Raw genomic sequence first — 14,558 nt, forward strand, 5'->3', positions numbered from 1 at the left:
CACAACCTGCGGCTTCATTATCACTCTCAACCTGTGCACAACGCGTGGAAGCTTTTCCGATAGCCTGTGCAGCAAACCCACAATCATAAACTGTTCTGATAAGCGATAGTTTGACTCAATGAATGACCATCGACCCCTGGGAGTCGGCTGGGGAGCTGGTTGAATGACCGGTTGATGCGTGTCAGGGAAGTGCGCCGGACCGATTCCACTTCCGCTGTGTACGTATCCAGCCAATCAGAGAGCAGAAGAGTCGCGGACGTCAATTAAACGACGCCCATGGCTCTAAACGCTCTCTAGAACGCGCACCCCTCCTCCGCCCGGGGTTCGCGCACCAGCATCAGCACCGTGTTGCCATCTCCGCTTAATGTTGTCAGCATAGCTATGGTCTGATAATTTTCCGACATTATAGCTGCTATAGCATCATGCTTGATAACAAAATATTATGTGACTAACTTCTATCGGAGTTGCACACAACATTTCCACATTTTGTTCAGATGTAATGTTATGAAGTAAATAACTTGGACTACACTGGCAACATTCATTCATTCTTTCATTTTCTTTTCGGCTTAGTCCCTTTATTAATCTGGGGTCGCCACAGCAGAATGAACTGCCAATTTATCCAGCATATGTTTTAATATGTTATACAGTTTGGCCCACCCAATTCACCTATACATGTCTTTAAACTTGTGGGGGAAACCGGAGCACCCGAACATGCAAACTCCACACAGAAACGCCAACTGAACCAGCTGTGGCTCGATCCAGCGAGCTTCTTGCTGTGAGGCAAACGTGCTACCCACTGTGCCACCATGCAGCCTACACTGGCAACATTTGTATGTAATTATTTACATTCAACAGATACATTTTTTAAATGATTATATTGTAAATAAACTTTTAAAATCTTGCATATAGTGTATATTTTTCTCATATAATGTATCTCATATAATATATATATATATATATATATATATATATATATATATATATATATATATATATATATATATATATATATATATATATATTAATGTAATGTATTAATATAATTATAATGATCATAATCATTATGGAGTGTTTCTGACTTTTTTTTAGAAAAAGGTCGCCTAGATTATGTAGGAAACAATGTAAATGAACTTTCAAATTGTTGTGAATGGAGATTTTTAGTTATAATGTTAAAATTAGTGTACCTACACACAATAAAAAATCGTTAATGTACTTAGTTTGTATTAATCTGATAATAATAATTATTATAGGCAGCAGTAGTAGTATAGTAATAGTATAGTTGTAATGAACATTAACAATTGTTATAATTCCATCCACATAACAATAACATTAAAAAATAAAAATATGTTATTAATATCGTTAATGTTGCTCATGATTAGTAGCAATTTAGCCATGTTTAGTTTTTATTTACACCAGAGCATGATTTTCTCACGCGATCTGGCAACACTGATCAGCACCTCTCTGCAACTGAACAGCGACCATATAAGCACATGTCTGCGTTTAGATGCTCTGCTGTTTTTCAAAGGAGGAATACATTTAAAAATCGCTGCGCTGTGTAATGTAGCAGGGGTGTCGCATGCGCTGTGATTAGGTATTATTGAGATCACCATCATCATCATTATCTTTATGTTCTCGAAAGATTCGCACAAGGGTTCTTCGCTACGGATGCAAAGATGGAAACACACAAAGGATAAACACAATATTAATCCAGCGATGCTCATGACAGACATTGCGTTTTTAATGAGAGCGCAACTGACCCATGGTTGCATTGTAAATCAAATGCACTGAATCCCTCCTTGATTGAATCCGTCGCTTCCCCCTTTCGAAAGGAGCCGCATCAACAAAACGATGGGTAGGTCGTTCACCTGGAGGAAATACAACCAACATACACTCTCTATGCAGCACCGGCTCCCTATTCAGCACTGAGATGCCTGCGCCCAGCAGAAAGACCAGGATCAAAGGGCTCAGAGCTACAGCCGGACGCGTGATTTGGAAGGAGGACCACAAACAGGCGAACCCCGGGTGTCCGACTCGGTGGAGGCCGAATCACATCTGCTGGGGACGAGCATCAAGGGCAGTGCGGCACTCCAGCGCTCCAGGAACAGGCGAATCATCCGTACACCTTTAGCTCCACAACACCGCTGCGTTCCTCGTCCGTTTCGAAGATGCGCTAGAACAACACCGAAACGCAACAAAACATGTCTTATTGTAGCAGACGTGTTTTTTACTGCTCTCACTCAGAGGATTACTCGAGGATATAACCCACTGAGTTGGAAACGATGGTGAGGAGAATCTGCCAGCGTTTCAGGGGTTGCAAAACGTGCCAATGAATTTATTGCTTAAATATATCCTCATTTTTCCGTCATTGGCTACATTGACACCCCTAATAAGCAGGACCATGGGTTGCATTCAAAGCATCGCCTGCAAGCCCCGCATCCGACGGGAGAACATAGTGGTCTATGAGGTCTCAGCCTCCATTGACCAATGCCCGACCATCATTGAGGAGAATTCGCCCATCGTCCTGCGATACAAGACCCCGTACTTTAGAGCATCGGCGGGTATCGTGATGCCCCCGGTTCCTAGAAACGAAACGTGGACTGTGGGCTGGATCCAGGCGTGCACCCAAATGGAGTTCTTCAATACATATGGTGATATTGGCATGTGAGTAATCAATTTTAACACGTGAGAACACTAAAGAAGTAAACTGACACAACATTATATATTTTCATATTGGTCTTGTTTTCTTTGTGGCCATACAGTAGATCCGCAGGTTAATTTGACATAACTTGCTTTTTGGAGGGGCGAGTGAATGTTATCAAAACTGTAAAATTAGACAGTACAATTGCAAGTAGTGCCATTTAAATGTGAATGCAAGATTTGTTTCAACGTTTTGGGAAAGAAGGTATTAATGATGGAAAATGTTTACCCAGAATGTGCTACTGTTGGGCCTTTTAAATAGGTTAAACTTATCCAACTTTCACTTTCTGTGTGGTGTGGTCAATTCATTTTCAATGTACACCCACACATTTTGTTTCTAGATCTTTTGTTGTTCCTAAAACACATTTTAATAGCCCTACAGTATGCTGTTTGTTATGTACAGTATACAACATACAATTTTGATCTGTCCCTGATGAAATATGATGACCAATGTGAAACAAAAGTGCAGTTTCTTTGGTGGTGGCTCCTAAACTGTGGTCCTAGAGAGGTTGCAAGATGCTCACTGTCTCGTGACCAAAGATATCCTGCAAATTTGTTTTGATGTGTCAGAAATTCAGAATGACCACCACATCACAGTGGGTTTGCTGATACTGTACAAACTACATCTGCTGACCAGTCAATAAAAGTGCAGAGTGCTGCCGTACTGATCAACATAACACAGCTAATGTTACGCTAACTATTTAACCTTTGCAAATTTGGCATCCCTTTTCTAGCAATGACTGGTCCATAATTACCTCTCTGCCTCATTTCTTCAGCACACTTCTTAAACAAAACTCGCACTTCTCAAAGTGTGGCCTTATTTGTTCACCACTAGGACATGCTAATGACATTTTACTCTTTCATGCTAACTTGTAGCCTACAGTTTAGTAGGTTTCATCAACACAGTTAAGCAGTGGTGGAAAGAGTACTGACAAATCATACTCAAGTAAAAGTACCATGACTTGCCTAAAAATGTAGTGCGAGTAAAAGTATCTGTTGTAAATATTACTCAAAGTATGAGTAAAAAGTAGACCTTTTATAAGTACTCAAGAGTAATGAGTAGTGAGTATTACGCTGTGAAAAGCTGATGCATTTACATGTAATTTGTACATGTGTGTGTAAACGTAACATTCTGTAGTGCATCGAGTTATCGACGGCACACAACTTCATAAGATGTTAATATTAGGTTAGATTTAGGTAGTGATTTCAGGTGGACAAAATTCAATGTCTAACCAGTGTCTAAGGATAATGTTATTTTGACGTCCAATAACGACATCAAATGACATTGATATTTGGTCAATTTTAGATTGTTAGAAAGTGACAAAAATCCAACGTCGAGCCAACATCTTTAAACCAACGTCATACTGACATTTATTCGTCAGGTATGGCAACATAAATCCAACATCTAATAGACATCATAGTGGTAATGTTCACACAACGTTAAGCTGTAACATCATTAGACAATGATATTTGGTTGGTTTTAGGTTAGACGTTGGACATTGACGTTGAGTTTTGACATCAACCTTATTTCATTCCCAAACAAAATGCAATGTCCCCACAACGTTGGGGTATAATGTCAATCTGTGACATTACACCCAATCTGTGCATGCTGGGTGTTTCGATCATCATACAGTAAACGTCAGTCATCTTCTCATCATGCATCTAAACAGTCTCTGGGTCAATGCTTGTATAGGTTTTGAACATCACACAGGTTGGACATTCTTGGACACTTCATTATGATGTCATTTACCTTCTATGTGTGATTTGATTGGACAGGAATCACAGGACTGATTTTCTAATCCCCATAGACAAGAAATAATAAAGTAGTGACGTAAAAATAACGATACAGCACTAAAAATGTACTCAGGGGAAAGTAAACGTACACATTTTCAAAACTACCTAGTAAATTACAATTCCTGAGAAAGACTACTCAATTACTGTAGTTTGAGTATTTGTAATTACTTACTTTACACCACTGTAGTCAAGGCATAGCCAGGCGTAGATTGTAATGGACTTTACATTTACATGACTATCGACAGTCCCCCACCAAATCAATGTTGTTCAAATGTAAAATTCAGGATCAACACCATCAGAGAAAGAGAAAACTGACATGCGCAAGGATAATTAAAACAAGAGGAAAGGGGAACTAAACAAAAATAAAACAGGTTCATCAATATTCCATTCACAGCCTGATGTCTTTTAATTTTTTTCCATATTTGTATGAGGCTCTTTGTACTGAGAAGGTCTTCTCATTGACCATGGTGTCTGTTCAGTTACCTTGATCATCCGTTTGATGTATCAAGGCACCGCGGCTCTTTGCTCTCATGCCTCTTTCGTCCTTCCTGATTGCCCAACTTGTTTACCTTCTGCAGGTCCAGCTGGGAGTTGCCCGAGCTCCGGGAAGGACGGGTGAAGGCCATAAGCGATTCCGACGGTGTCAGTTATCCCTGGTACGGCAACACTACTGAAACAGTGACCCTCTCAGGCCCCACTTCCAAACCGTCTCGGCTAACCGTGAGCATGAACGACAACTTTTACCCCAGCGTGACTTGGGCAGTGCCCATCAGCAACAGCAACACACCCATGCTCACACACATCACCCGAGACCAGAGCTTCATCACCTGGCTGGTGGCGCTAAACGCAGACACCAAAGAGCGTATTGTTCTTCAGACAGTACGGTGGCGTATGCGGGTAGACATTGAGGTGGATCCTTCCATGCCACTTGGTTCTCGTGCCAAACTGATGGGACGACCACACCAGGAACAGCCTCACATTCTCAGCAACAATGAGCCTATCCCACCTAATGCACTGGGCAGGCCTAATGCCAATGATGCCCAAGTGCTGATGTGGAGACCCAGAAGAGGACAACCTCTGGTGGTTATACCACCCAAATAGGACTGTCATGAGAGTGCCTACAGGACACTGAAGACTGCATGCACTGTTTAGATGCTGGAATTTGGTATATCGCAAGCTGCTTTGTGGATCGCTGGATCTGTTGAGTTTCTCAAAGAACACATCATGACGTTTTGACTGCCTTTAAACTTCAAAGTGTACTAAATGTGCAGCCAGATGGAACAAACCCCTTAAGTTTAAGGACTAGTTCACCCAAAAAATGAAAATTACTAACCCTCTTGTAACTGTTATGGAGAACGCAAAAGAAGATATTCTGAGGAATGTTTTAGTAATACAATGAAACTCGGTGAAGTCCCAAAATGTAAACCTCAAAAAAAGGAAGCATGATATTATAAATAGATCAGAAGGAAATCCTTTATTTATTCTAAAATCAAATGATTTATTGATGCACATGTACGGAAGCTGCATTCCCATTCAGAGGCGGCAGCTGAAAGCAGATTTCATCACAACAGAGCGACAAAGATTGTCCCCATTTGAAGGGTGCTTCAAAGGCTTTCCCATTTCGAAGCCTCCTTCAAATCCTCCAAACGTGTCCTTTATTTTAAGGGCTTTAAGGGATACAACCAATGGACTATCCCAAGGCTCACCGTGCATCAGAGAACATGCCAGATTGCACTTTTAAATGTATCGCATTTTAGCTTGGATATGCAACAATACAAAAAGTTCAAACGCCTACTCTTTGGTTTAGATCTGAATCTTATTTATATCAACTGTTTATAAATTGTTCTAAGTGAACACAATTATAAAGAATGTAAACACTGTTTTGTTTTTCACAAGTTTAAACTGATTGTTCACCCAAAAATTTAAATTCGGTCACCCTTTTTTGTTTTTGTTTGAACCAAAAATGTATTTTTAGGATGTCTGAAAACCTGTAACCATTGACTTCCATAACTGGAAAAACAAATACTATGGAAGTGGATAGTTGCAGGTTTACAACATTCTTTAATATATATTATTTTTGTGAACAGAACTGAAAAGTAAAGGATGAGTAAACGATGACAGAATATTCATGTACGGGTGATCTATACCAGGGTTTCCCAACCCTGTTCCTGAAGGCACACCAACAGTACACATTTTCAATGTCTCCCTAATCAAACACACCTGAATCACCTAATTAGAACATAAGAAGAGACTCCAAAACCTGAAGTTAATTAGTCAGGTAAGGGAGACATCCAAAATATGTACTGTTGGTGTGCCTCCAGGAAAAGGGTTGGGAAACACTGATCTATACCTTTAACATCTGTTCAATTGCACTTCATAAAAAGTCCAACAGAACCGTTGCTCCCGCTGATCAATGTTAACTGTCACAGTTGCTACACTGTAAAACCCCAAAATTTAAGGTAGCTCAAACCATTTGAGGAAACCGATAGCAACATTTAAGCTTCAATTTAAGTTCAAAAACTAATCCAAATGAGTAGTGAACTTAATCCATTTGAGTAAATGAAGCAATTTGAGCACAGTAAAAGCCAATAAATGAAGAGAACTCAAACCAACTGAGTACTGTAAAACCCAATAAGTTAAGGCAACTCACACCGTTTAAGGAAACCGATTGACTGAAAGTTAATTCTACTCATTTGAAAAGAGTTTTGAACTCAGTGTTGAAGGTAATGAGTTAAATATCATTTGAGTTAAAAAAACTAATCTATATGAGTATTGTGAACTTAATCCATTTAAGCTGAAGTAATGAGGTATTTAATTAACTCATTACCTTCAGCACTGAGTTCAAAACTCTTTTCAAATGAGTAGAATTAACTTTCAGTCAATTTTGAGTGCACTCATTCCATTTAATAAAGTTGACTGTTGGGTTTTACAGCGTAGGTTGGATTGTTCTGTTCCGTTTTACAGTGCTGTAGTTAGACTTCAAAGATGCAGCCTCTGAAATAAAACACAATTATAGACTATACTTAAAACATGACACTCACTTTATTGGTTCTTGTGACAAAACCTAATAACTTTCATAAAGTGGACAAAACATCTAAAAACCGTATCTAAATATCTTCTTTTGTGTTTCACAGAGAAAAGTCAAACAGATGTGAAATGGCCTGAGGTTTAAGTTAGGCCTAAAGGGACAGTTCTCACCCAAAAATGAATATTCTGTCAGCATTTATTCACCCTTTAGTTGTTTCAAACCTTTGAGTTTCTTCTATTTAAACAAAAGAATATGTTTTGAGAAATGTTGTAACCACCGACATCCATAGTATTTTTTTTCCTACTACACTGTCAAAAATGTTATGACAGAAAGACAACAAATGTTTGTCTGTAGCTTTAACTTTTGTTAATATGTTATTATATGGTATTTTGTTAACTAGATTTTTAAAGTTATACAAAGTTTAACTTAAAGGTGCTGTGTGTAAGTTTTTGACTCTTCTAAAGCATAAAAATACCATAATATGTTTGCAGATATTTAAGAAACATGCTAGGTGAACATTCTTGTTTATCTGAAAAACAATGCTGAAGTCAGATATTCCAACACAATCTCACGGCAATTCGTAACTTTTTGATTTAGTGACGAATTCGTATGATCTAATTTGTACTATTTAGTACGATTTGCTCATCCGCCAATGACGGTTGGGTTTAGGGGTGGGGTTAGGTGCCACGCCTCCTTTTTAAGTCGTACAATTTCGTAAGACTGAACTCGTACGAATTCGTACGAATTAGCCACTATACTGTCAAAACGTAAAATACTTACGTTTTCTCGTGAGATCCGGCTGGATATTCTGCTTCTGTTTTTCAAAAACGCTGTCTTTGTTTTGGTAATTTTAACCTGCCCAATGCCAGTTTAGCCAATTACATTTCAGCATAGGTTGCTCGGTGGAAACCGCGTATTTCATTCATTCATTCATTCAGAAAGGCTCTAAAAGCATGCATCCATGACCGAAATGCGACCTTCGGTAGACAGTTGCAGAATCCAAAATGAGACAGATTCAGTTCCACATGAGATGGTTATAAATTAGCAAATGATATAAGTATTACGAACGTAAACATTAGGTGAGCAGGTTACATTGTCACCGCGTGTCCTAAAAACCCGCTTCGTGACGAGATAGTGATAAGCAAGTTGGCACCATTAGTTTGCACCGAATGAAACACAACAGAAACTTAAACACAGCCATTCAGAAGCACAGAATATGCACTCAACCACACAAAATGGTAAGGTTTATAATCTATTTAATACATTTTAACCATTAATACATTTAACATTATTAAATGTAGATGCCGAATCACTCATGTGTTTAGTTCTAAAGTTCAATTTCAAACGGTTTATTTTATTTTCAAGATCTGAGGTCAACTATCTGCTGCTGCTTTCAGTATATGGCAATAAATGTCATGTAAAATGGCATTCAAACTTAAATTGTTAGTATTTAACACAAAATAAAGCATGTAAGATTTACCTGAGGTGATGATTGTCATAGTTTTCCGTTGTTCACCTGAAAGAAATAGAAGCCGTATCTAATATATTAATACGAGGTGTTGGTTAGGACAAAAACTCCCTTTATTAATATAAAAATATCCCTTTTATTGGGTGCCGTTGCTTTTGTTTAGAACACGGTATGAATCACTAGCTCCTGTCCTCAATCTGGCAACCTGCACTTGCGTTTGTTTTGATCCAGGAGTGCAATGCCTAGTTAAACCACTGGGTGTCAAACTTACATACTGCACCTTTAATATTTTCACTCAGTTTGATTAATGTTAAGTTGAGATTACTAGAAAAGTTGATTTGATTAGGCAGTAAGATACATTTTTTTTTAGTTTATGGAAGTTTTCAGCAGAAAAAAGAAACTCAAAAAGGTTTAGAACGCTTAAGGGCAAGTAAATAGTGAGTAAAATGTCATTTTTGGGGTGAACCATCTCTAAAAGCCTAGTTTCCACATGGTATTAACATGCATTTTCAGTGGTCGGTTGACACACATTACCATTTCTATCTGCTATTTAAATGCATCTGGTGGAACCACTTGTGTTTGGATTTTGTAGCCACTCTTACCTCTTATTTCGTCACGGTTTGAACATCGACGTCTGTTTGAATAGTGCTTCATATATCTGTATGCTATTGACAATGCATCTCTTTTTCTTTTCTCAGAAATTTTGATAATGTGACCGCACTTCCAGATTAATTATCCCTTCAGGGAAAAATATGCTCTTAATCCTTTACCATTTTTACTAAGGTCTAAAGTTTAAGAAAAGATGTTTGAAAAAAATTGAATGTTTGGTTCCATTACAACACAAAGGGAATCAAGAGAGTTAATGCAGGAAATATACTGCTTTTGTAGGACAACCAGCAAAACTCTTGTGACTATATTTCAAGACAAAAAGACTGCATGAAGACATCCACTAGTTGAAGTGGAGTGTATTTAATAATATAAAGGATGCAGTCGTCCAATCAGAAATATCCTGGCACTGGAGATAAGAGTTTGTTTATGCTTGCTCGTGAGTCCGTTTGGGTTACACAAAGGGTGCTGCTCCATAGGCATCCACCAGATTAGTCACATGCCATACACTCTCCATCTGTGCCGTTCCATGTCCCCTGTCTCCCTCTCTCTTTTCTCAAGCTGTCTCGCTCCGTCCTGTCCCACTGAGACTCCTTGGGTAATTATGACACAGATGAAATTGAGTTTCCATTACAAATGTCATGTTTATATTTGAAGGTATGGAAAGTAAACCCAAAAATCAAAGGGATCGTTCAACCAAAAAAGAATATGATGACAGATATTGCTCACTCTTAAAGGGGTAGTTCACCCAAAAAATTTAATTCTGCCATCATTTGGATCAGTATCATCAGGTTGATTTTTGTTTGTTTGTTTGTTTTGTTCCTTTTTTCTGTTGAACAAAAGAAAAGATATTTTGAAGAATGTTGGAGGATTTTCCCCTGTAAGCTGGGTGAAACGAACATTTTTTCAGTTCAACATCTAAGATGGCATTTTATTAAATGTTAGTAAATGAATTTTTGTGTGACACAGAAAATATTCTTTTGTGTTAATCTATAATTTGTTGCTGCTCTAACAGCAGTCTTTCCCAACCCTGTTCCTTAAGGCACACCAACAGTACATATGTTCAGCCTCTCCCTAATCAAACCCACCTGGGTGAAATCAACAGAACATTAGAAGACACTCGGAAACTTGGGCTGTTTCTCAATTCTAATGCTGCGGTCACATTAGAGTTTGTCCATGCGAAATTCTGTCATACTGCACTGCGAAAAGGGGCGGGATTCAAAAATATGATAAGGTATAAAAAAAAACAGAGCAATTGGTGCATGTTTTGAGAGTCCAGAGAGGTCATGTTTTGATCTTCGATTGGTCTCACGCAGTCACGTCTTGCAATTTCACAGGAGTTCACCAAGCTTGAACTGCGAAACTTGTCGCATGAGCTTCAGTTTCCGGTCTGACGCATTCGTGTGTGTATAAATAGAAGTCTATGGGTGACCGCAGCTTAAGAACAAACTTGCGTTCTTGTGAAGACTGGTCTCTCCAGGTCACCAAGGAAGAACGAACTCGGAAGACAGCGAGAATAGAGAACTCGTCCTGTGAGAAATGAGATGATGCTTTCTTCCTGATGGTCATGGAAATTATTTATAAATATTTTAATTATATAACAGCAGATATACACAACGATTTATTGTTTTTACATTTTCAATATATAAAACGTTCACAAAAAAACTTACAAATATACTTTGCACAATTTTAGCAAATAAACACCCTTAATGTGTTTATGCCTTTATTAAGATGTTGATGGTGATGTTTACTTTCATCGTTTCATTTAGAGAAACTCCTGAGATAAATAAGTTATATCTATGAACTTTAATAATAATCAGGTATAAAATGCTGCGCTTCCCACCTGCTCTTTCACAATCAGCCGCAATGATTTCTGGGACTTCCTAAGTGAGTGCAATGCCCAAGTCTGCATCGACGCATCCTCGATATCATGAACGCATCCGGGAACTTTCACGCGTCCTCCGTTCTTGAGTTTTGGAATTGAACTTTGGCGTTGGATGATGACGTTACACGAGAAAATGAGAACGGACTTGCGTTCTTGTGAAGACCGGTCTTGCCAGGTCACCTCGGTAGAACGTACTCGGGAGACCGCGAGAACAGAGAACGCGTCCTCTGAGAAATGAGATGCTGAGTTCTTCCGGATGGTCACATGACCTTCACGCGTTTTTAATGGAAAATTATTTAAACATTACAACATTTATACAACAATTTAATGTTTTTCCCCATTTCAAAATATATACTCTGCATAAAGACTTTACAAATATACGTTGCACGATAGAAATAAAACAGATTTTAATACAAATTTCAGCAAATAAACACCCTTAATGTGTCATGGTAATGTTTAGATTCACTGTTTCATTTACGAAAACTCCTGAGATAAATAAGTTTTATCTCTGAACTTTAATAATAAACCTATATAAAATGCTGCGCTTCTCACCTCCAGTTGCAATGACTTCTGGGACTTCTAGAGCAAGTTTGGTGCTCATGTCTGCATCCATGCATCCTCGATATCAAGAACTTTGGCAGTTGATGATAACGTTTCACGAGAACACGAGGACGCAAGACCGCTGAAGAACGCATATTGAAAAACAGCCTAGGTGTGCCTCAAGGAACAGGGTTGGGAAACACTGCTCTACAGAAAGAAATGAAAGTAATACAAGTTAGTAACAACAAGAGGAAATGTTGGGGAAAAACATTCATTTTTGGCTGAATTTAAAAAATGATAGGCAGATTTAAATTAGGATTACGTACTTACTAAGTTTCTATGAAACCTGCTCAAACATTCTGTAAGAAATCCAACACAATCTCACGGTAATTCGTAACTTTTTGATTTAGTGGCTAATTCGTACGATCTAATTCGTACGATTTAGTACGATTTGCTCATCCCCCAATGACGGTTGGGTTTAGGGGTGGGGTTAGGGGCCACGCCTCCTTTTTAAAATCGTACAATTTCGTACAACTGAACTCGTACGAATTCGTACGAATTAGCCACTAAACTGACAAAACGTAAAATACTTTTTGATCAGGATGGAGAAATCTGTTATTGCTATTCACCTTATTCTCCGCGGACGAGTGGGCGCAGCCATTTGAATAATTTTGGCTCGAAACTTCCGGTCTCATTCACTTCCATTCATTTTTAAACGTTAAAAACAGCTCGTTTTGCTGCTTGGTGTTGCAAACTGATATTTTCTTATTATATTATTCTACTTTGTCTGTATTCTAATGCAAACACTTGTTTGTAGAGTAAGTAGTTTGACTGTTTTCTGCCGTTTATTATTACTAGTCATATCTCCCATAGGTAGCTGAATCGGAAGTTCTTAAACAATCGCAAAAACGCACACACTTCCGCATTGAAGAATAAGGTCAATAGTTTTCAAAATCACTGTTTTGGTAATAAAGCAGCACGTCACAGAAATTACATATGAGGGAAACACCAGTAAAAGAAAAGAGCCCAATATAAATAACCCAAAATGCAAGTAAATAGTTTAAATAAAACTAGCAGATGACGGTCAGCTGTTTATGAAATGAATTATTAGCAATTAAATGGAGAAAAAATTAAATATTATTATTTTTTTAAAGATTTACTAGTTCAATCGTCCTTCTAGGAACAAACTAGTTCAAGGAGAGACCAACCGACCAATAGGAGAACAGTACAAGTGTGTGACTACAGATTTCACAAGAAAAAAAATGTACTTTAAAACGACTACGCACAATTTTATTCATTATTTGCATGCTTTTCATTTAATGAATTACGTTGTTTTATTATGCCTTGAAATTGACTTTTTTTTTTTAAATGAAGAGGTTATATCCAGTCAGAAACAGAAGATAATAACGACTAACTCTTAAATCTCACAGAGCATTTATTCATGCCTGATGCTTTGCCTCTCATAGGCGAACGAAGTTAACTGTTTGATTGAAAGTCGAGATGCATGCAGTACGTCTAAAGCTTGGAGCACTGATCTAGAAGGTCTCATCAGAACAGAACATATGGGATGTTCTCTGTAATAAGATAAAACACCTCACCTCATCTCCCTCATTTCTCAGTTACATCCTCTGTATCCCTGTCAAAGCCATATTCCTCCTCAAGATGGTCATCTAAATAAAGATCCATTAAAACATATGAACTCGGTATCTGAAAATGCATGAACACCAGCAACAAACCAGTGGTTTTACTTTAAGATTCAAAAAAGAGGAATACAAATGTTGCTAAAGTTGTTAAAACCCACTTAATGTGCTTTCCCACTGCAAAACGAGTCTATGCAAATGGAAGAGACTGAGTTTACTGTGGAAAAGTTTCATAGCATTGCATTATAGGCAGGAAAGATCCAAAAATAGATTTTTTTTTTCTTCTTGCATGCAGGTAATGTTTCATTATACAAACTGTGATGAAGCATATACGTTTCCACTGAACACCCCAGCTAAAACAGCAACGAGGTCTGACGGTTCACTCTGTTCATTTAAGGACTAATAAAAGTGCACTGAATATCTGGCAAGAGTCTGATCACTTCATTATTTCAGTCAAAATGCACTATATACAGTTGAAGGTAGAATTATTAGCCCCCCTTTGATTATTTTTTCTATTTAAATATTTCCCAAATGATGTTTAACAGAGCAAGGAAATTTTCACAGTATCTCTGATAATATTTTTTCTTCTGGAGAAAGTCTTGTTTGTTTTATTTTGGCTAGAATAAAAGCAGATCTAAATTTTTTAAAACTCATTTTAAGGTCAGAATTATTAGCCCCTTTAAGCTATATATTTTTTGATAGTCAAACCATCATTATACAATTACTTGTCTACTTACCCTAACCTGCCTATTGACCTTATTCTTCAATGCGGAAGTGCGCTCGTTTTTTTTAGAACTTCCGATTCAGCTGCCAATGGGAGAAATGACTAGGAATAATAAACGGTAGAAAACGGTTGAACTACTTACTCTACAAACAAGTGTTTGCATGACAATACAGACA

General features: G+C 38.0%; 2 protein-coding genes across 2 annotated transcripts in view; one reads left to right on the plus strand and one right to left on the minus strand.

Annotated features, from left to right (window-relative positions):
* cmpk (cytidylate kinase) overlaps positions 1 to 213 on the minus strand; it is a 16,496-nt gene extending 16,283 nt beyond the window's left edge. The window contains exon 1 of the mRNA XM_056471537.1: positions 1 to 213. This exon is cut by the window's left edge and continues 57 nt beyond it. Coding sequence (XP_056327512.1) covers positions 1 to 87 — 87 coding nt within the window. The 5' untranslated portion in view covers positions 88 to 213.
* A 1,259-nt stretch (positions 214 to 1,472) lies between these two features.
* On the plus strand, positions 1,473 to 7,150 carry fam78ba (family with sequence similarity 78 member Ba). The gene is made up of 2 exons (XM_056471549.1): positions 1,473 to 2,661; positions 5,070 to 7,150. The coding sequence occupies exons 1-2, from the start codon at positions 2,327 to 2,329 to the stop codon at positions 5,590 to 5,592; spliced, it is 858 nt and encodes a 285-aa protein (XP_056327524.1). The 5' UTR covers positions 1,473 to 2,326; the 3' UTR covers positions 5,593 to 7,150.
* The last annotated feature ends 7,408 nt before the right edge of the window (positions 7,151 to 14,558 follow it).

Source organism: Danio aesculapii, chromosome 2 (genome assembly GCF_903798145.1).
Source record: "Danio aesculapii chromosome 2, fDanAes4.1, whole genome shotgun sequence".
NCBI lineage: Eukaryota > Metazoa > Chordata > Actinopteri > Cypriniformes > Danionidae > Danio > Danio aesculapii.